At 39.5% G+C, this 22,111-nt stretch overlaps 1 protein-coding gene across 1 annotated transcript; it reads left to right on the top strand.

The window, feature by feature from the left end:
* The first annotated feature begins 12,876 nt into the window (after positions 1-12,876).
* On the top strand, positions 12,877-21,792 carry LOC124264544 (acetylcholine receptor subunit alpha-like). The gene is made up of 7 exons (XM_046699289.1): positions 12,877-12,973; positions 15,376-15,503; positions 16,262-16,416; positions 17,436-17,872; positions 18,408-18,491; positions 20,087-20,205; positions 21,353-21,792. The coding sequence occupies exons 1-7, from the start codon at positions 12,907-12,909 to the stop codon at positions 21,701-21,703; spliced, it is 1,341 nt and encodes a 446-aa protein (XP_046555245.1). The 5' UTR covers positions 12,877-12,906; the 3' UTR covers positions 21,704-21,792.
* The last annotated feature ends 319 nt before the right edge of the window (positions 21,793-22,111 follow it).

The following is a 22,111-nucleotide window of genomic DNA, read 5'->3' as shown; positions in this document are numbered from 1 at the left end:
CTTCAGATCATGACGATATTTGATGGCGAACCAATTGGTGAACATAGATTTACTTGACACATATCAGCAGCATCCACGTGTTACCAATGAATTATATTTTGGGTGTTGGATAATCCATGCAGGTAAAAAGATGAAGGCTTACATTTGGGGAGTTTCCTTCCTGGCTGATCAATTACTCTATGAAGTAAGCTCCGTAGTTTGTCAATAATGCTTTCATACCTGCGACTGTGAGACTTATAAAATCCAATTACAGCACCACAGCGTTAACGATTGCAGATGTATTTTGATTTTTACAATGGGACCTCAGACATCTCTGCTGTGTTTCAGCGACACAGGATTGTGCCAAATCTGCACCTGTTCTGGGTATCTACCGTTCAGCAAACTGTAACTCAGAAAGCAGTGGTCCAATTTCGTCAACAGACTTTATGCGTATGTGGACTACGATTACAAAGATAATTCTGAAATCAAAAAGAATCTTAAAAGTCAATATTTCAATCGCAAACCGTCATGAAATACAACTAGTGCTCAGAAGAAAGTATACAGTATATTTAATCAAATTTGAACAGACAAGAAAAGCATATATAAATCTGTTTAATTTCAATAGAATATTTATTTGCTACTGGAAATGTACACAATCCCATTTCATACAAAGTCGAAAGTGCCTCTGGAAAATGTCATCAAATATTGAATCAATAGTGAGCGTGACCACCATTGGCTTCAATACACACCAAAACACGTTGTTGCATTGATGACCTAAAATGACGAATGACGTTGAGCGGTGACAGGTGGCGCCGGTAGTCCTCTGATATGTCGATCCAGATAGTCCCATAAGTGTTTCATCCAAATCATGTCGGGCGAAATGCTCGTCAAAGCAAAACAACTATGATAGAGTCATGCAGAAAGTCGTTCGTCAGTCTTGCTGTATGAAGCCTTATCGTGTTGGTATACTATGCCATGTGGCTGTTGCTACATAAATTGAAACGCAACTGGCCCCAAAACGTTTTCCCACTATATTCGAGCATTCAGGTTGCCGTGAATAATCACGTCTCGTTTTGAGATCGCCGCAGATCCCTCTCAACAGCATCACGCAACCGGCTCCAAACAGTCGGTCTCCCTGAGCGCAATTCGGCGCTAAACGTACACATACTCGTCTGCAAACACGGGCCCGGCCGCCATTACTGTACAGGCCAAAACTACTCTCGTCGGTGAACATTACACGTCGCCAATTACGCATCTACCAACGTCGAGCTCGCCTGGCCCATGTCAATCGACGACGTCGGTTTTGAAGAGTCAGATGCACTCCGCGGTAGGGTCGACGTGCTCGAATACCATGTTCTATTAGTCGCCGTTACACGGTATGTTGACGGTATCCTAGTGCCGTCGCTGCCGTTGACGTCGCCGTTAAAAAACGATTTCTCAGATGAATTGTCTGGATGTGGCGATCACCACCGGGCGTTGACAACCGCGGTCGACCACTCTTAGGTCAAGCAATATTACAGCAATATCACGGTGTGGTGGACACCAGAAATGGGTTCCACACATTGTACCCATGTCGAAACCAGGTCTTCGGTGTGACGAGTGAACGTTTTAACCACTACGCTACCCCACCGCCCCAGATGAAATATGAACAAAATTAATAAAGCAAAAGAAATTATCTGAATTATGTTTATATTGTGAATTAAATATAGTACATGGATGATGGAGACCCAGTAGGTCCTACTCCGTGCAGCAATAATCAATTTCACAATTGTTTCGTGTATTTAATTCAGTATTAATATATGTAACGTTTAAAGTGTGTTTTAAAGTGATGTCTTTCAGTCCAGTAAACTACATCTGAAACACTCACGCTTATGACAAACTGACGGATAAAACCAACAGCTCTGGGCAGGTTACTGGGGCGCGGTGGGCGAGCTGGCTAAGGCGCCAGGCTAGTGATCCAGCGAGGTTGAGGTGTCGGGATCGAGTCCACCTGTGACCGGGTGTAAAAACCTTGGAGTCAACTTTGTGTGCAGACTCTTTCAGTGTTGTCACAAGCCCCAGTGTACAGTACACAACCCTGTGCACTTAAAAGAACTCACGAATCCGTTGGTATATGACCAGATGGTGGCCACATGAATACGTGCAAACACCTAGTTGCGGGTACAGCAACGTGCAGTGAACTTGGACAAAGTACTGTGACAATGTGTCCCAGTGCACCCAGCTGTGAATGGGTACATCATTAGGATGGGAAAGCCACAATAACTCGGTGCGCCTTGTGGTTGCAAGAGTTGCATACTCCCAAAGGGAGTTTAGATAAAAAGATGTGCCGTTGCGATTGACATCCAATGATCGAGGGAACAAATACCAGCGCCTTGAGCAAGCACTAGTTGCCTGGATATGTGCGCTATATAAATATGGTATAATAATATAATAATTTTGTCCCAGCCACGTGATCAATATTTCGAAATACGTATAAAGAAATACGGATATAACGAACTAAAATAAGCTGTCCCTGTAAGTTCGTTACAACAGTAGTTTACGCTATATTGGATTTTATTAATTTTATTAATCGTTTTGGGTTTTTGGGGGGTTGGATTTTTTGGGGGTAGCTTTTTCAACTTTCTGAGGAATATGTGTACCTCAATTTTAAAATACAAACATATTAAAATATGAAAGTAGAGGATGAAAATGTGCTATCGATGAATAGTGCTTGGAGCTATATTCACGTCAATGTCATACACAACGGTCTGCCACACAGCTTCAAGACAAGGTTCCTTCCCTTGCATTCGTCATCGTTAACTAAGAGCGAGTGAGTGAGCGAGATGAGTTTAGATTTATTTGGAAGACACAACAAATTGTCTTCAAGCATTGTACTAAAAATGTTAGGCGTAGAACCATCGCTTTCGGTGTGACAAGCCAGCGCTGTAATGACGAGGATACCTCACCGCTTCAGGAACTCGGAGGCGTTGGGTTTTCAATAAGCATCACGTTTTAAAAATATATACATGTATACTCGTATGAACAGAATATCAAAGTGTTGTGAAAAAGAGCATAACACGACCTTGTGTCTCAAACGTGAAAAACACCATCTATAAAACAAAAAGTTTATATTTACATATATTATTTAAATTCTCAATAAACGATTGAATACCAAATTATACATATATCTGAAAGCAGTTTATTAAAATTCATTCGATATGGGTTTGTTTACATTGTAATGAAAATAAGAAATGTAAGGAAAGTTGTTTATTTTATTATGAATGTCAAAATATCCCTTATCTATTGCGGCTATCAGGTGTTCTAATGCATGAGGACAGGTGTTTTATAATATACATATATTTTATTTCAAATATCAAATGTTCTCGTCACGATATGGCTGAAATATTGCCGATGTGACGTTAAATAATAACTCACTCACTCACTCTAATGCATGAATGACTGAACTCTCATGCATCTCCAAACAAGATAATTGTTTACTAAACTATTTCACAACAGCCAAACTTCACCCTGCAAAATTAATGTTTCATCCTATCGTCCATGACAAAAGACCATTTTCTTGATACGGTTCCTAAATTCAGAAAGTCTCCAGGTGTAAATTATTGGATTAAAGAAACTGTTTAGAAGCTGCATAAACAATATTACGTCAAAAATGTCAGCAGCGTAGGCGTATGTTAGTAAATCAGGAATCTGTGAGAAACACAGAAAAACATGTACATGGGAATATTACAGAGAACAAACGGCACCAACACGGTCGCAGTTGTAACAGTCGTCTTCGTAGTAAGTCGAACGGCAGCAGGTGCGCGATCCTTCTGAAGAATTGTTGGAAGAATCTTCGAAATTTGTTGTCGAGCTAGTAAATAGATTCTCAAATGAAAACCAATGGTACTCGAAATGACTACAATACCGAAAGAGGCATACATGATTAGCCCTTCTTGGCTTATAAGGTATACAATGTTGCATGTAGGGATATCCCGAGTCAGAACTACAGTCCATGTTACACAAATGATAGTCACACCCCAACACAGAATAGTTGCTATCAGTAACACACGTTTGGTAGCATACGTATTATATCTCAGAGGAAATTCCAGAGCGATGAGTCTGTCAAATGACAGTAAACAAAGAGTACACAAAGCCACCGCCGACGTCACAGACATAAACCAGAAACGGATCTTACACTCAAGGGCATTTATAGTCTTGAAAACCGACATCGTGTTTTCATAGATGTAAACTATTCCTAAGACAATGTCACTCACTGAAAGACTCGCAAAGCCATATTTCAAAGAGCTGTTTAGTTCTTTACATCGTGTAAGAGCTAGCATTGTTACTGTATTGATGATCACGACAATTACAGCAAAGACAATCCGAATGAGAATCCAGGAAACGTCGTGACAGAAGACACAGTGAATGTGATTTGTAGTAGTATTAGCCATCAAATGCCAGAAGGTATATTTTCCTACGGGTTCCAGAAGGTATATTTTCCTACGGGTTCCAGAAGGTATATTTTCCTACGGGTTCCAGAAGGTATTTTTCCTACTGGTTCCAGAAGGTATATTTTCCTAAGGGTTCCAGAAGATATGTTTTCCTACGGGTTCCAGAAGGTAAATTTTCCTACGGGTTCCAGAAGGTATGTTTTCCTACGGGTTCCAGAAGGTATTTTTTCCCTACGGGAAAGAAACATAAGCAAGACACCGGGCGGTATGCTGTCTCTATGTGGTGTGATAATACACGAAGCTCTCCCTTCGAAAGGACACTGACTTTAACATCCCATTATCGACTCCAGTCAATATATGCCATTAGGGATTGAACGCGGCCTTTCACAGCGTTGCACCAAAGTAATACCTTCGTTATTTTGATAGTGTTCGTAAATAATATGTCATTAGCTTTACATTTACAACCTCCCACGAACACTAGGTTTGTTCGTTGTTTGATGAAGTAATTGCTTCAGATCAACACGATTTGTGATTGCAAACCCATTGATGGACTTATATTTACTTGGAAGGGTTCCATGCCTGAAAGGCAAGAGCCCTGTTGTAATCGTTCGATGTATTATTATTGTTACTCCGCCGTATATGTGCCGACAACCTGTGGCCAGAAATGAGCACACATATCAGCAGCATTCATGTGATGCCAATGAATTTCATTTGGAGTATAGGATAATCCATGCAGATGAAAGATGAAGACTGTACATTTTGTGGGAATCGTTTCCGTTTTGATTGATATAATACTTTATGAAGTATGCTCGGTAGTTTGTCAATAATGCTTTCATACCTGTGACTGTGAGACTTATAAAATCCTATTACAGCACCACAGCGTCTACGATTACTGGTGTATTTGGATTTTTACAACCAGACCCGTGACATCTCTGCTGTGTTTCAAGGGCGGAGGGGTAGCCTAGTGGTTAAAGCGTACGCTCGTCACGCCGGAGACCCGGGTTCGATTCCCCACATAGGTACAATCTGTGAAGCCCATTTCCTGTGTCATTTCTTGTGATATTGCTGGAATATTGCTAAACACGGCGTAAAACTGAACTCATTCACCCACTCAGTTTCAACAATACACGTTTGTACCAACCGATTCTGGGTATAACTGTAACCCAGAAAGCAGTGGTCCAATTTTGTCAAAAGATTGTATGCGTATGTCGAATACGATTACAGACATAATTCTGACACAAAACATAATCTCAAAAGTAAGTTATGGTGGTTATGTGTGATTTCCATCGAATCATACTTGCTTGACAATGATACAAGAATCTGTATCGAAACGTCACATCTACCGAATAAAGGAGTTGTTTATCCATAAAGTTTGTCTGTATACGTCATGAAATAGTTTGTTTTCAATCTCACCCAGCTTGCTATCATGTTTTATTAAACTAGATGTATTGAGCTTCCATAAAATACAACAATCCTTGATCACCTCAAATGGTACCGCGATATGGCTGAAATATTGCCGATGTGACTGTAAATGTTAACTCACTTACTCAAATGGTACGGATGACTCAATGCTCAAGCCGTACCTCATGGACTAAATAGAGGGGTAATCCGTCACAACAATGTGTATGAAGGTGGGCTTCTTGAACGTTACGTCAGGTCAATGACTGTGTCATACCATTATGGCTACCGGTAACAGCTGTTTATAATTTAGGTTGAATTAGCGGGAAATGCCAGCTGTCAAATTTTAATTGGAGATGCCGCTTTAAAAAATCCTGTGAAGTTGTTCTTTGACTGGGATGCGTGTCAATTGGCATTTTCTGGAAACATGCCAACACGGAAAAAGAATGGACCAGTGAAATGTTAGATTAAAAAACACATTATCATATATCATAAATTGATGAAGCAAATGACAATTGGAACTACACTGGCAATAATAATCCTTTACTCGACATCCCATTTTTTATGTAGTTTTTAATTTTTAGACATGTTGAATGAGTAGACAACCTTAAACGGCTTTTAAATATTATGTAAGGTTTTTCCCCTCCTTGATTGAGTCATTTCCTGATTCAAAATTTCACCTTTGTTATTTGTCGATTAGGTTTTGGTTATGTATCAGCTGTTAGTCGATATAGGTAGTGAAATCACCAACTGTCCTGTAACGATATCATTCTAGAATGGCAAGGTTTTACTGGATCCGATGTCTACAGATCAGAGTGAGTGAGTGAGTATGGTTTTACGCTGCTTTTAGCAATATTCCGTCAACATCACGGCGGAGGACACCAGACATGACCTTCACACATTGTACCCATGTTTGGAATCGAACCCGAGCCTTCGGCGTGACTGCGTCTTAATCACTAGGCTATCCTATCGCCCCTTACAGATCTGAAGTGCAGATGGCAAGATGTCGGATACTTTATCATCTGCTGAAAGATCGTACCCCAAGGTTCAGTTTTCGGTGCACATATTCTATATCATACTGGAAGTGGCTCAATAAGCCCCGACAAAATACTTCCTTAATGCTAATAAGCTTGGGTCATTGAGAATTTGGATATTGTGAATGGACCTCTCTGAATACAAACAAAGATCCTCATGTTTGACCGGTACACTAACCCTCCGCCTGGAATGTCTTGAAGCGCATCACCTAATTTACTATGTATGCGATGAAATATTCGGAACCAGTATAGTCAGAAATGAGACAGGAAGGGATTTAGTTTGGCTACAGTAGAACAGAACAGAAATTGGATTATATGCGAATGACACAATATTTATGATCGATGTGGGAATATTTTATGGCTGAATGGATAGAATTATCAAAACACGTGACACTAAAACATGACGAGTCCGCATTTCCGAACCGATAAGTTGTTTTCAATTCCACCGGTATGTGACTTCTTTCTTGTAACGTCATCCTACATTACGTTCTTTGACGTTAGTTTTGAGACGTGAACAACACTGTCAGGTTACAGTGATGATATGCGTATACACTCAAGAAAGACAGTTTATTGTCCACAAAAGTAGCATTTATCCATGCTTTACCAAACACGAAGTGACTGTCAAAGAACGAATTCAAAAGAACAAAAAACAACATAGTAAGCAAACTTGTTGCAGACGTTGTGTATGATTTGCTTAATAACGGTGTTAGAATCTACACTGAAACATCGCATCTATTGCAATGAAGACTGACTGACTGAGTTTGGTTTTACGCCGCTTTTAGCAATATTCCAGCAACATCACGGCAGGGGACACCAGGAATGGGCTTCACACAATGTACCCATGTGGGGATTCGAACCCGGGTCTTCGGCGTGACGAGCCAACGATTTAACCTCTAGGCTTCCCCACCGCCCCATTGCAATGAAGAAGTGGTCTATCCATAAACATACCATAATAAGCATATAGACCTTATTTTGATTTCCAGTAATGCTCGAATTTTTCATGTTTTAGTCGACTTCATATAAACTCGACATTTTAAAACATACACACACAATGTGATGAAGTAGTCGAGGACAAAGACATATAGTCGGGAATGTAAATATACATCAAAAGAAAGCATACACCAATGAATTTGACAAGAATTTGATGTGATGTATTAGATACTGGGACAACAGTGCTGTATTGAACCTTAGTCAAGGTGACTGTTTCCAGCCTAGTAACGTTAGATAATATCGCACTTTTCGTGAAATCTATAGTGTATACTTCCGTTTTCCCTGTAGTGTATTTAAGTTTAAACAAGCTATGAAACATTAAGCTACTCACACGCTCTGCTTTAACTGCACTCTGTGGCACGAGACACGCATCATTCCTCGTTCTGCAGCATGTGTTAATATATTTATGTGTGTATTCAATCGAATCATCCGTTAAGCCTGATTGGAGATAATGGGATATATGTGTGCAGGCAACACACAATTAACACTTTGATCTTGTCGTAACTAGATATGTATTGAATAGGTAATAACGTGATATATGTAAATACACTCTGAATGGATTTACCTCATTAATTGTTCAGGAACTCCTACGTTCGGTTCAGGTATAGCTTACCACAAACTGGTCTCATTTAGCTCTGCCGCCAACCGCTTGTCGCATCAAATTGATGACGTGTTTCTTGGTCATTAGAACCCAGCGCGGCTAAACTTAAACTGCAGTGGTAACTACAAGGTCTGTTATAAAGTGTCGTGTTTTGTTATAAGGTATAAAGTATATATTTGAGGTGAGGTGAAGTAAAATTGGGTTTAACGTCGTGCTGGAGAATATTTCGCTCATATGACGACGTGCATGCGTGTGTATGTGTATGTGCGGCTGCTTGTACTAGCCCAGACGGAAGCTGGTTTTATAGTGCTAGCCCACTGAGATACCATGCCGCAGTGAAGCATGAATACCCCACTCAGACACAGTATACTGACTCCGAGCCGACCAGTCCTTGTTGTACCCATTAATGCCGAGCGCCAGGCAGGGACCAACAAGTACCATATGTTAACGTCTTTTGGTATGACGCGGTCGGGGATCGAACCCGCGACCTTCCGCTCTCCGGGCGGACGCTCTAACCACTACACCATGGAGGCGGACCAGTATATATTTGAAGTAATATGACATTAATGTGTCGTTTTTCAGAGGACGATATCGTAATTTTGTAGAAAACAACATATCTAGTAAATATGTGTAAAAAACATTATTTCCGCTAGCAAAACAATTTGTTTGCCTTTATTTGAAATGTAAGACGTTTAATCAAAGCCTTTTTAACATTAAGGATTACACAAGGCTTCAGTGTTATACAATTAAGCTATCATTGCCATAGATCACGTATCCCTCTGCTTTGAGCAATATGTGAAGGATAAAAAAAGTAAGCCCGCGGCAGAGGGAAATTGGAGAGGGCCGATGAAAACCGCCAAGCTAGTAAGCGAAAGGTTGCAGGTTCGAAACCAGGCATGAGCACAATGTATACCCATGCCAATAATGGTTATCACCCCCTTCCCACCCCACATAATGGCACAAAAATTGAAGGGGTGACAACCATTATTGGCATGAGTATATTAGCAGTTTTCAATAATGTGATATTTTACAATTGTACAAGTAAAAGAATTCAAAGTCAAGGGCTATTCCTCTGAAAATCCCCGGGATATCTTGGATAATGCCCGCGAAACTGCCTGTAGAGGTTTACTTGGTAAAATGAGAACCTGGCGAGACAATAAAATTCCTGCAGCCTCAGTTTTTTGTTATAATTTTTAGGTACATTAAAGTATTTGTATAGGAATATGTTAAAGAGTCTCATACGACTAGTACTCTTGCTCGAAAGTTGTTTGATTAGGAATACAGTATTCAACACTGCAGCAAAACTTACCAAGAGTTTTATGGTACACATGAGAAGGACATTTCCAAACATAACCGTCAGTACCAAAAAATGATATCCGGTACATTTAACTATTTTGACTTGTACCATGTGTGTTTTGCAGGTATATTAGAGATCAATACGCTGATGTGTTGGTGCCACTGGCGGAGCAGGATAAGTTCACCTTTTGTATCATCACTATTTGAGTGAGTGAGTACTGTTTTACGCCGCGTTTAGCAATAATCCAGCAATATCGCGGCGGGGACACCAGAAATGGGCTTCACATATTGCACGCATGTGGGGAATAGAACACGAGTCTTCATTAATACTTTAATGCCTTTTCAGGAATTTATGTTACATCAGCAGAGCTACTGACACATTAGAGAGATACCAAACATATTTATATAAATTCTTTGATTTAGGTATCTTCACATTTGATTAAGAGAAATATGGTACTTGGAATAAAGGATGTACGGGCTCTCTTAGTTTTCACAGTTGGAACTTTGTAGCGGCGGCCTGAAGGGAGGAGGTTGTATTCCGAATTTAAGTAGTGAGTACGGTCAGATATGATTTTGACAGCTCAATTCACGATTTGCCGCTCATATATTGATGATAAACATTTAAATCTGACTCCAGCGATTTTACTTGCAGTGTTAACAGTTTTGTCTATTTTAGATTTGAGATGAAGTGAGAGAGACCCGTACCAACAATGGAAGGAAAATGTTAAAATACTCTGAATAAATGCTACATAAAAAGATGACATCACAGATGGGTTAACATTAAAAGATCTCAGTTTACGCATGAGATGAAGACGCTGTTGGCACTTTTTTGTATAGGGCTTCAGTGTTAGAGTTCCAGTTCAGCTTAGCGTCAATGAAGGTTCCCAAATACTTATACTCCGACACTGTCTCAACACATTCAATGTTGATTATCACTGGAAGCATTTCTGTGGGTTTACTCCGAAAGTCAATTATCAGTTCCTTTGTTTTAGAGCAATAGTGTCAGTTGCCAATATTAAGTCCGCTTATACAGTGCTGACAAGTGAGACGCTTCTCCTCAGCTTAACAACCCGTGAAGATCCGGGTTAGAACGGGATCGGGTGGTCAGGCTCGCTGACTTAGCTGACACATGTCAGCGTATCCCAATTGCGTATGCTTTTGATCACTGTATTGTCTGGTCCAGACTCGATTATTTACAGTCCGCCATATAGCTGCAATATTGCTGAGTGCGGCGTAAAACTAAACTCACTCACTCATACACTCAACTTGAATAACCCACTCAGTCAGAGTATATTGACTCCAGGAAAGACAAGTGTTCTTATCTTTTATGTGACGAGCACAGACAGGGTAATAATAAGTACCATCTTTTAATGTATGTTGGTATGACGTGGCCAGGGAATCGAACAACTGACTTTCCACATTTTCTACTAGGCCAAGAACGCGGTCCTTAAGACTACATACACGGAATTCAGTTCTTACTAGACTGAAGTGGAAACAACTGCTAGACCACCGACTTGACATTATTACTACCATGACTAACGCCGAAATAATGACATAAAATTGCAGCTCATGAATTACAGAATGTCATGAAAGCGTCCTTGCTGATGATGGTTGAAGAAAAAGGCTGGTTTTGTCAAGCCGAGTCATTTTGACCGAGCTGAGATAAACATACATGTGTCAGCTATCTCGTTTCGTCTACTCATATTTTGAGATTTTGAGGAAAGCGAAACTTTTATCTCATTAAGGATTTTGAATCCATGTCAAAGTGGTATCAAACAAGTGAGCGGTTTGAAGTAATCGAAAGGCATTTATTAGCTGGACGAACATGAATACATGGCATGTTTCATGGATAACGTTGTTTAAATATGCGGTGCGTTGTGTAAACATGTTTATCTATCTATCTATCCATCCATCCATCCATCCATCCATCTGTATATATATACACACACACATACATATATTCACTCTGTGCACTGACTCAGCATTCACCTGATGAAGGAGCAAGAATTAGCTCTGAAACGTCGTGTAAAGAATACAAAGGAAATTGTTATCCATAAAACGTCTGTCTGTATGTATGTATGTATGTATGTATGTATGTATGTATGTATGTATGTATGTATGTATGTCTGTATGTATGTCTGTATGTATGTATGTATGTATGTATGTATGTATGTATGTATGTATGTATGTATGTATATGTATGTATGTATGTATGTATGTATGTATGTATGTATGTATGTATGTATGTATGTATGTATGTATGTATGTATGTATGTATGTATGTATGTATGTATGTATGTATGTATGTATGTATGTATGTATGTATGTATGTATGTGTGTGTGTATGTATGTATGTATGTATGTATGTATGTATGTATGTATGTATGTATGTATGTATGTATGTATGTATGTATGTATGTATGTATGTATGTATGTATGTATGTATGTATGTATGTATGTATGTATGTATGTATGTATGTATGTATGTATGTATGTATGTATGTATGTATGTATGTATGTATGTATGTGTATGTATGTATGTATGTATGTATGTATGTATGTATGTATGTATGTATGTATGTATGTATGTATGTATGTATATGTATGTGTGTGTGTGTGTGTGCGTGCGTGCGTGAGTGCGTCCGTGCGTGCGCGTGCGTGTGTGTGTGAATGAATCATCTTTATTTCCTCCAATAGCTTCGGAGAGTGACAAACGTTCGTTATTCTGTTAACACAACATACTTACAGAAGTATAATAAAAAAAAAAAAGCCACATATTTAGAGAAGTAAGTTATTGTCTAAAGATCATAGATGATGATATTACGAATCCCCGAGATACCGACAGTGAGCCAGATGACTCCTTATAATGACCTGATTCTGTTATTTCGACTGGGGTGTACTCTGCTCTGATACCACCCATGAGCTCCATAAGGATCTTGATACATTTCCGGAAATTAAAACACTACCACATGTGTTCTAAGTCGCACGTTCCTGGCATGAATGATCGGAAACTACAGCAACCACATAATAGCCACAATTATAAAAACCAGACCAATAATTAACCTTAATTAGGCTGATGGAATGGTTGTACTGGGATAATAAGGTTCTCTAACAAAACTATGCACTGACTTAATACTGTTCAGTGGGACTGGGGCGTTGTTTCTGACACTGCTTGACGATGCGGAGGAGGATGGTGGTGATGAACTTGGCAGCGTTGTTTCTTCTTGTTGCTAATTATAACTCAAGTAAGTTATCTCAGTAACGCATGCAGCCATCTCGTAATGATTATCTGAGCATGTACATCAAGTAGGTAATTTCACAATATAGTGCATGCATACATCCATATCGTAATGATTATCAAGGCATGTACCTCAAGTAAGTTATCTCACAATGTAGTGCATGCAGCCATCTCGTAATGATTATCTGGGCATGTACCTCAAGTAAGTTATCTCACAATGTTAAGATTATAAGTTATCTCACATCCATATGTAGTGCATGCATACATCCATATCGTAATGATTATCAAGGCATGAACCTCAAGTAAGTTATCTCACAATGTAGTGCATGCATACATCCATATCGTACTGATTATCAAGGCATGTACCTCAAGTAGGTTATTTCACAATATAGTACATGCATACATCCATATCGTAATGATTATCTGGGCATGTACCTCAAGTAAGTTATCTCACAATGTAGTGCATGCAGCCATCTCGTAATGATTATCTGGGCATGTACATCAAGTAAGTTATCTCACAATGTAGTGCATGCAGCCATCTCGTAATGATTATCTGAGCATGTACATCAAGTAAGTTATCTCACAATGTAGTGCATGCAGCCATCTCGTAATGATTATCTGAGCATGTACATCAAGTAAGTTATCTCACAATGTAGTACATGCAGCCATATCGTAATGATTATCTGAGCATGTACATCAAGTAAGTTATCTCACAATGTAATGCATGCAGCCATCTCGTAATGATTATCTGAGCATGTACATCAAGTAAGTTATCTCACAATGTAATGCATGCAGCCATCTCGTAATGATTATCTGAGCATGTACATCAAGTAAGTTATCTCACAATGTAATGCATGCAGCCATATCGTAATGATTATCTGAGCATGTACATCAAGTAAGTTATCTCACAATGTAATGCATGCAGCCATCTCGTAATGAATATCTGGGCATGTACATCAAGTAAGTTATCTCACAATGTTATTCAAGTATGTTATCTCACAATGTTATTCAGGTATGTTATCTTACAATTTAATCTATGTATGTTATCTCACAATGCATTCTATGTACGTTATGTTATAATGTAACCCTTGTATAGTATCACAATGTACTCTATGTACGTTAGAGAGAAAGAAAGAGAGACACAGAGAGAGAGAGAGAGAGAGGGAGAGAGAGAGGGAGATTCTTTATTTCCTCCAGAAATCAATCCGAAGATTATTGATACATGAATTCAATCAAACATAAAACACATCAGTATTTACATACAGGACAATGTAATTCATAGTTGACATTTGATATGTACAGAAATATAATCACACATTCACAAAGGGATGGCGTCACTTGTACACAGAGTGTCTGCATCAATATACAAACTCAAGATATGGTTCAAATGATAGGCATATTTTGCAAAGTTTATAATGACAAATGATATGTGTCATTGTAGCTCAAGTATGTAAATGGAGTGTGCCTCAAGTACATTGTCTCACAATCTAACTCATATACCTAAACATGAGTGTGTGTGGGCGTGTCTTTGACTGATGGCACAGCTGACACAGGTCAGACAAACCTTTCATAACAGTTTATAGTGATTCATAAATACATGCTTATCACATAGTCGCAATCGGACGATCGACTGCCTTTGGCTAGATTTCCTGTCAGTATGAACAATATTCCATTATCAAACGATTTCGCTTTCAAAAGTGGCAATGGACACATCTGTTGGAGATAAAAAGCAAGCGAAATGAAAATCATTCCAGGACCTTTTGGACAAATCCAGATGTCGCTACTGAATACACAAACGTTTCACGTTTTATCACACATTTTTGAAAGAGCCTTCACTGAGAACCGTTCCCATTAAACATTTGTAAACATGGCCTTGTCAAGGAACACTGACGAGATGTCGAAGATGTCTTACTATGCTTGTGGCAGAGATTTCTTATGGATGTGGAAAGGGTTTTGTCAAGTCAAAGATGTTTATTGTATTTCAGGCCTCCGGCCCATATACATTAGAGTTGCATGCATTATACAATCACATACTGTTTGAATACAGTGATGATTTTGACAGAATATCACGCTTAGACATTGTATTGTAGATGTATTGTCGCTTCTACTTACATTCAGTATACCTTCAAAAACTCTAATCATCATTAAATGTGCGGGGCGGTGGGGTAGCCTAGTGGTTTAAGCGTTGGCTCGTCACGCCGAAGACCCGGGTTCGATTCCCCACATGGGCACAATGTTGTGTTAAGCCCATTTCTGGTGTCCCCCGCCGTGATATTGCGGGAATATTGCTAAAAGCGGCGTAAAACTAAACTCAGTCAGTCAGTCAGTCATTAAATGTGCAATTGCGTATGATCTAATATATACTAGTAGTCGAGCATACACAATGACACCTGTTGTCCTGTGCTTCAGTTAGAGCAAGTCCTGCAATGGGCGAAAGACTGACGGCGGATCTGTTCAGCAACTATAGCAACTACGTATTTCCTAAGGATCGCCCACTGGCTGTCCACATCTCCCTCTCTGTTGAAAGGATGAGTGTGGTGAGTACTCCGTACAGCCATGTTTGAAAACAATTAAAACAATTGAGTGAGAGGGCTTTTCAGACTTCATTCACTGTTGGAGTAGATTAGTGTTGATGTAATAATGACTTCAATGGCAATGTCAAGAACAGAGAATAACCAATCATGATGCTCTAACAAAACAGATTCCATTGGGCAAAAACGCCAATGAGCAATTAAGATAATTCTCTGTGCTGAGTTACGTACTTCAGCAATGCCAGGAGTGAGTGAGTGAGTGAGTGAGTGAGTGAGTGAGTTTAAAGCTGCACTCAGCAATATTACAGCTATATGACGGCAGTCTGTAAATAATCGAGTCTGGACCAGACAATCCAGTGATCAACAGCATGAGTATCGTTCTACGCAATTGGGATACGATGACATGTGTCAACCAAGTCAGCGAGCATGACCACCCGATCCTGTTAGTCGCCTCTTACGACAAGCATAGGGTACTGAAGACCAATTCTAGCCCGGATCTTCACGGGTATTAAAACAATTGAATTTAGCTATTATCCCTTAAGATAAAGTGTTATATAAAAACATGATTGTTGTGAAAAATGAAATTAAACTATTCGCCTTCGTCTGCTTGTTATGAAGCAGTGACCATGATGTGACCAGTAAGTATGAAATCTTTTACAAAAAAAATACAATCGTTTGGGCTGTAAGCCGCTGAAACAAATATACCTCATGACATATTCACACATGTGAGTTTCAGTAACTAGACACTTCAGTGGTATTTTCAGGATGCAGAAAAACAGCTTTTGTCACTCAGCGTAAGCGTCACCCTACAATGGATTGACGACAGGTTGTATTGGGTTCCTTCAGAATATGGCAACATAACGAATCTTGTTAAACCTGAGGATTTAGTGTGGATTCCAGACATTGGCATGATCAGCGCGTGAGTACACAACGAACCATGTTCCCCTCATCAGCTATTCATCATCACAATTAGATCACCATGTTACAGCTGTATCTGCCAGTTCTAAACAGACTTGTATCAGAGAAAAAAATGTTTCATTATTATTTTGATTGCAAGTTTTATTGTCATATTGTATCCCAAATATTATACTTTTAGAGATAACCGATTTTTGCGAGAACTTCCAAAAACATACCACCATTACGTAGGATTACGTAGATTAGTTTTCAGCACAACCACCATGTCCAACGTACAGTGTCGGTTTCGGTTGTTGTTTTTGTTTTTGTTGTTGTTGTTGTTGTTGTTGTTGTTTTTTTTTGTGTTTTGTTTTTTGTTGTTGTTTTGTGTTGTTGTTTTTTGGGGGGGGGAGGAGGAGAAATGACCAATCACTGAATTTAATTAAAATAATTTAAAACCCGTGAAGATTCGGGTTAGATTTGATTTTCAGTAACCCATGCTTGTTGTAGGTGTCGACTAACGGGATTTGGTGGTCAGGCTCGCTGACTTGGTTGACACAAGTCATCGTATCCCAATTGCACAGATCGATGTTCATGTTGTTGATCGCTGGATTGTCTGGTCCAGACTCGATTATTTACAGACCGCCGCCATGTAGCTGTAATATTGCTGAGTGCGGCGTAAACTCACTCACTCAAATAATTTAGAGAGAAAATAGTGAAAATATACTCTCGCTCGCACACCTACACACGCGCGCGCATACATACATTACACGTAAGGATAATGACAACTACAAAATTAGTATTAAACTTTGTACCGGCTGAATTATACAGATACAGGCTATACAAAAACAATACAGAGTTGATATTACAGTAACTTATGGTCGAATGATCTGCAAGAAAAATAACGTCAAAACTGTTTTGATCTATGAACCGAATGTAACTGTCAAAAATATCCTATTTGTTATTTCCACAAACGAATATAAAATAGCCAGACCCCAAGTCCTTGCCCACAGTCATCGGTATGTTTTATTTTCTTCCACAAAGTGCTGAGCCTGACCTGGACATCATCAAATCTTCCAAAGTCCACATCAGCGGGGACGGACAAGTCACCATGTCGAGACGGAGACGTATCTTCAGTTTGTGTGACTTCACTGAGAGTCAGGACGACTTGCACGTGTGCAAGATTCAGTACGGATCCTTGGTCTATGGTGACCAGGACATCGAGGTCATCCCAGGAACTGCTCAAGGCATTCTACAAAAATACACGCAGTCTGGAGATTGGGATATCTTGAACGCGACGTCCAGCAACACCAGTAATGGGAGCGCCGTGTACACCTTACACATCAAGAAGGTTAAGAGCAGTTCCGGAACCGTTACAGGAAAGAGCAACGACGTGTCTGCTCTACCACTGGTCTTTCTGGGATTTGTGGCGCCCTTCCAGTTCCTCATCCCCCTGGAGTCTTCCCAAAGAATAACTGTCGGTAGGTCGTGTGTGCATTACGTATCATTCAAGTACCGCCATACAGCTGGAATATTGCTGCATGCGGCGTAAAACAATAACAAACAAATGTTATTCAAGCAGGGCAAATAGGGAATGTTGATCAAGAATGTATGGGCATGTGAGGATAAAAAATATTTACAATCAGGACATTGATGGATTTTCTTCCATATTACACTGACACGCTGTGATGTGACTGGAATATTGATGAAAGTGGCAAAGACGCACTCACTCACTCCCCAAAAGAAGGGTGTCAGCTGATTAAAAGTGGTTTGCCAGCATCATGAGTTCATCTTAATGCCAATGGTCTGACACATTGACTTGTCATTATAGGACATGTCCCGAAAAAATGAAATACTGTTCATAGCATAGTTCCGCTATATTTAAAACGTATTTTTATTACTTTCTAAACATATTTTCATGATTCTTATTATTATTACATACTGAGCATCTAAACACGCCACATAAGGTTGGATATTTTTGTAGAATTTATCCAGGTGACCAACTTTGGTTTACAGACGTTCTACTGTTCCTGACGGGTACGGTGATCGCAATAGTGGTGTACGATATTGCCCCAGCCATGGAACTACCAATTGTCGTAGGTAAGGTATATAACACTAACTGGAATTTATATTAACATCTGCAAACATTCATTTTCGCATTCTCACTGTCGCAATCATGTCCCATATGCAGAAGTTAGCATGGCGAGTTCGTTAGCACATAAGCATCGTTAGTTTGTAGGGAACATGGGTGGTCCACTCTTCTGATGACATGTGTCAACCAAGTCGCCTCTTACGACAAGCATTGGTTGCTGAAGACCAATTCCAATCCGTATCTTTACGGGAATCAGAATAGGTGGAAATTTTCTTCCATGTCATAAACAATATTCACTATTGTTAATATATACAAATATTGCTTGTGCGCAAGTGCTGAAGAGGGTCAATTCGGAGCTTTGGTCACAAAGAGGTCACACAAGCTTTTAGACGCATAAGAAATACGAAACCACTCGAAATTGGATTCATACCGAAACTTACGTCATCTTAAACATACTTGGCTGAAACAATCGCTGAAACACTGCGAACCTAAGGTACAGAACACAAATATGATACATTTAAACATACATCACCATCGAATAAATCGTTTCGTTTCCCTTTTAACCACCATCAAACATGGGTCTATACATTCTTTCGTCAGGCAGTTTTAGTTAGTTATGTCAAATACTATCAGAAGACTTAAATGTTGTTTATTGTCTTCAGATATAGATGTTTAATTCAGTTAGCTTAAAGTAAAATTTACGTATTGTAATATATATAATAATTGATCATTGATAACAAAAGGTATTTTGTATGATATGTTCAACATGTTTTGAAGACGTCAGGTGTGACGGCTTCCAAATACAAGTATATATCATATACATGCTCAACCTTTTCTGTATGTTTCATTCAGTGTCCTACTGTAACTTTACGCTGACTGTGGTGTTCCTCTGTCTCATCCTGTCCATCGCCAACCTCTGAACTGATCCCGTTAGTTGCCTCTTACGACAAGCATGGGTTATTGAACATCAATTTAACCCTGATCTCTGCAGGTCGATTGTGACACGAAGTAACATATGAAATGAAAGAAAGTGAAAAGGAGGGGTTAATTGCAAGCTTATGGATGCATCAAAAAGTGATTAAGAGTTATCTGATAGAACAATTTGAATGCCTACAACCAAAGCTTAGACGTAGTTATCGGCCATGAAGCATAGTTTTCAAACACTTTTGGATAATGTTATTTCATCAAATACTGCATTCAAATATTAGATACCAAATGATTTGTTTGGATTTATATCATCAGATAAGTATATGTAGTAAAACTACAATGGCCGCCATTTTGGCGGCCATTTTGAATTTCTGGGCAATATATAAAATCCCTAATAATACCTAGGCTTAAAGAAGAAAAACAAAAACAACTTGTTTTAGTAACAAAAATAATGTTATGTTAATAAATAAATCACCTCACACACATTTCCATGAAAAGTCTTCAAGTAAAAATTCTGTCTCAAAGAATAAGCTGTAAAACATTAAATTACCACGATATGACTCAACCAAATGACTTGTTTTGTGCAGAAGCCATCACCTGTCAAAAACACATGACGGCTTCCAAATACAAGTATATATTATATACGTGCTCAACCTTTTCTGTATGTTTCATTCAGTGTCCTACTGTAACTTTACGCTGACTGTGGTCTTCCTCTGTCTCATCCTGTCCATCGCCAACCTCCAACTGTGTACAGCTCTCGGGAAGAGATCCGCCATGCTGGAATATCTGAAGAGGGTGAGTCAGTATTTAAACGTATTTAAGTGAGTAAGTGAGTTTGGTTTTACGCCGCTTTTAGCAATATTCCACCAATATCACGGCGGGGCACACCAGAAATGGGCTTCACACATTGTACCCATGTTGGGAATCAAACCCAGATCTTCGCCGTGACGAGCTTACGCTTTATCCACAAGGCTACCCCATCGCCCCACGGACAGCCAAAGACCGCCATATCTCTACCGCTCCAGTTAATTTGTCAGTAACTACAGGTTGACAATAGCAACATCAAAGATTTAGGTGTTCCTCAATTTTATGTGAGATGTATTTCTGAAAAAAGTAAAGTCATGAGTAGTGAATATCATGATTGGTTTCTGTTTTAGTTTGTATGTATGTTTTTTGTTTGTGTGGTTTCTTTGGTTTTTTGCTTTTTGGGTTGTTGTTTTTGTTTTTTTTTGGTTGATTCACAACTTTACATTTAATCTTTTGTTGTTGTTTGTTGGTTTGCTTGGGTTTGGTTTGGGGTCCCTATCAGAGTTTGAGATCAAAATCGTACGAAGCACGAAACCGTGAACATCAGGGTTAGAATTGGTCTTCAGCAACCCATGCTTGTCGTAAGAAGCGACTAACGGGATCGGGTGGTCAGGCTCGCTGACTTGGTTGACACATGTCGTATCCCAATAGCATAGATCGATGCTCATGATGTTGATAACTGGATTGTCTGATCCAGACTCGATTATTCACAGACCACCCTTTATAGCTAGAATATTGCTGAGTGGGGCGTTAAACAAAGAACAAAAAAACAAAACAAAACGGAGCACGAGTGTGATAGGTTTATGCTTTCAACACCAGCCATGTGGTTTGGAGACCTTTGCTGCACAAAGACATTGCAATAGTTAAAGTCATGTTGACAGTTTTGTGTTCAACATATTAGAAAATACATCTTTATGACAGTACTTTTATGAAGTGTTGGCAATAAAAATAATAATATTCCATTCGAAAGTATAACCTCATGACATGAGAGCATGCATTATATAATGTCAGTCTTATGTACACATGTTCTAGTGGAAGATTGCCTGCACTTCATCTCCAGATGTTGAAGTTCATAATATTATCTGCCTTTCCTCGTGGCGTTTATTGATTCAATCATCTGCTTCTCATAACTCAGGGGTTGTTCTCTGGAGCCAATCGACTTGTCTTCGTCGCAGTGCCAAAAATTCGTGATATCCGAGTAAAGCGACCGCACGTCATTCTCGAACATCGCCTGGAAGACATGTCTCCTAAAGAGCAGACAACCGATGTGGATTCTCCACCAGAGGGCGCACGGGACCGGAAGGAGAATGAAAAGCTCACTGAGATAATAGACATTCTTGTTCCAATGGCAGATGAGCAAGGTTACTGTCAATACGAGGCTAGATTCAGACGGGAATGGTTAACGGTGGGATTGATCCTCGATAGGCTTATGTTTATATTCTTCTTATTGCTGTTTGTTTTTTGTTCATTTGGATACATAAGGTAGACGTTTCTTATAAGCTGCTGTGTGGCAGTACTGCTGTGTGACGCCATACTTTTTACGACATTGTGTGAATGGCGGTGTTGCCGGTAGGGCAGGACCATTCGTGACCAACTCGTGTTATTCCGGGACAAGCCGAAAGGTTACGGAAAGGGGCGAGTGGTGACGAATGGGGCAGGACATGCTTATCCTTTTCGTGAACACGTGATGTTCCGTTCAGATACTTTTCTACTGTTGTTTTGTTTTTTATGACCATTGTTTTTTCCGAAGATACTCGAGAGTCGAGACTGGTTCTTCTTTGACACTGATGTCACCCACCTGCAGGGGATTCTTCCCGGACCGGACCCGTAAAGGTCCGGGTAAGAATATTGATCTTCAGTAACCCATGCTTGTCGTCAGGGGCGACTAACGGGA

The sequence above is a fragment of the Haliotis rubra genome, unplaced genomic scaffold, assembly GCF_003918875.1.
Source record: "Haliotis rubra isolate DU_JTF1 unplaced genomic scaffold, ASM391887v1 Scf93, whole genome shotgun sequence".
In the NCBI taxonomy this organism is placed as follows: Eukaryota; Metazoa; Mollusca; class Gastropoda; order Lepetellida; family Haliotidae; genus Haliotis; species Haliotis rubra.
The sequence above is the reverse complement of the archived record's forward strand: the minus strand, read 5'-3'. Positions and strand labels throughout refer to the sequence as shown.

Bases quoted from the DNA above. Each gene is read 5' to 3' on its own strand.
- LOC124264544 (XM_046699289.1), top strand. From the start codon at position 12,907: ATGCGGAGGAGGATGGTGGTGATGAACTTGGCAGCGTTGTTTCTTCTT. The intron at 12,974-15,375 runs GTAAGTTATCTC...CCTGTGCTTCAG, and splicing joins TGTTGCTAATTATAACTCAA to TTAGAGCAAGTCCTGCAATG. The intron at 16,417-17,435 runs GTGAGTACACAA...TCTTCCACAAAG, and splicing joins GACATTGGCATGATCAGCGC to TGCTGAGCCTGACCTGGACA.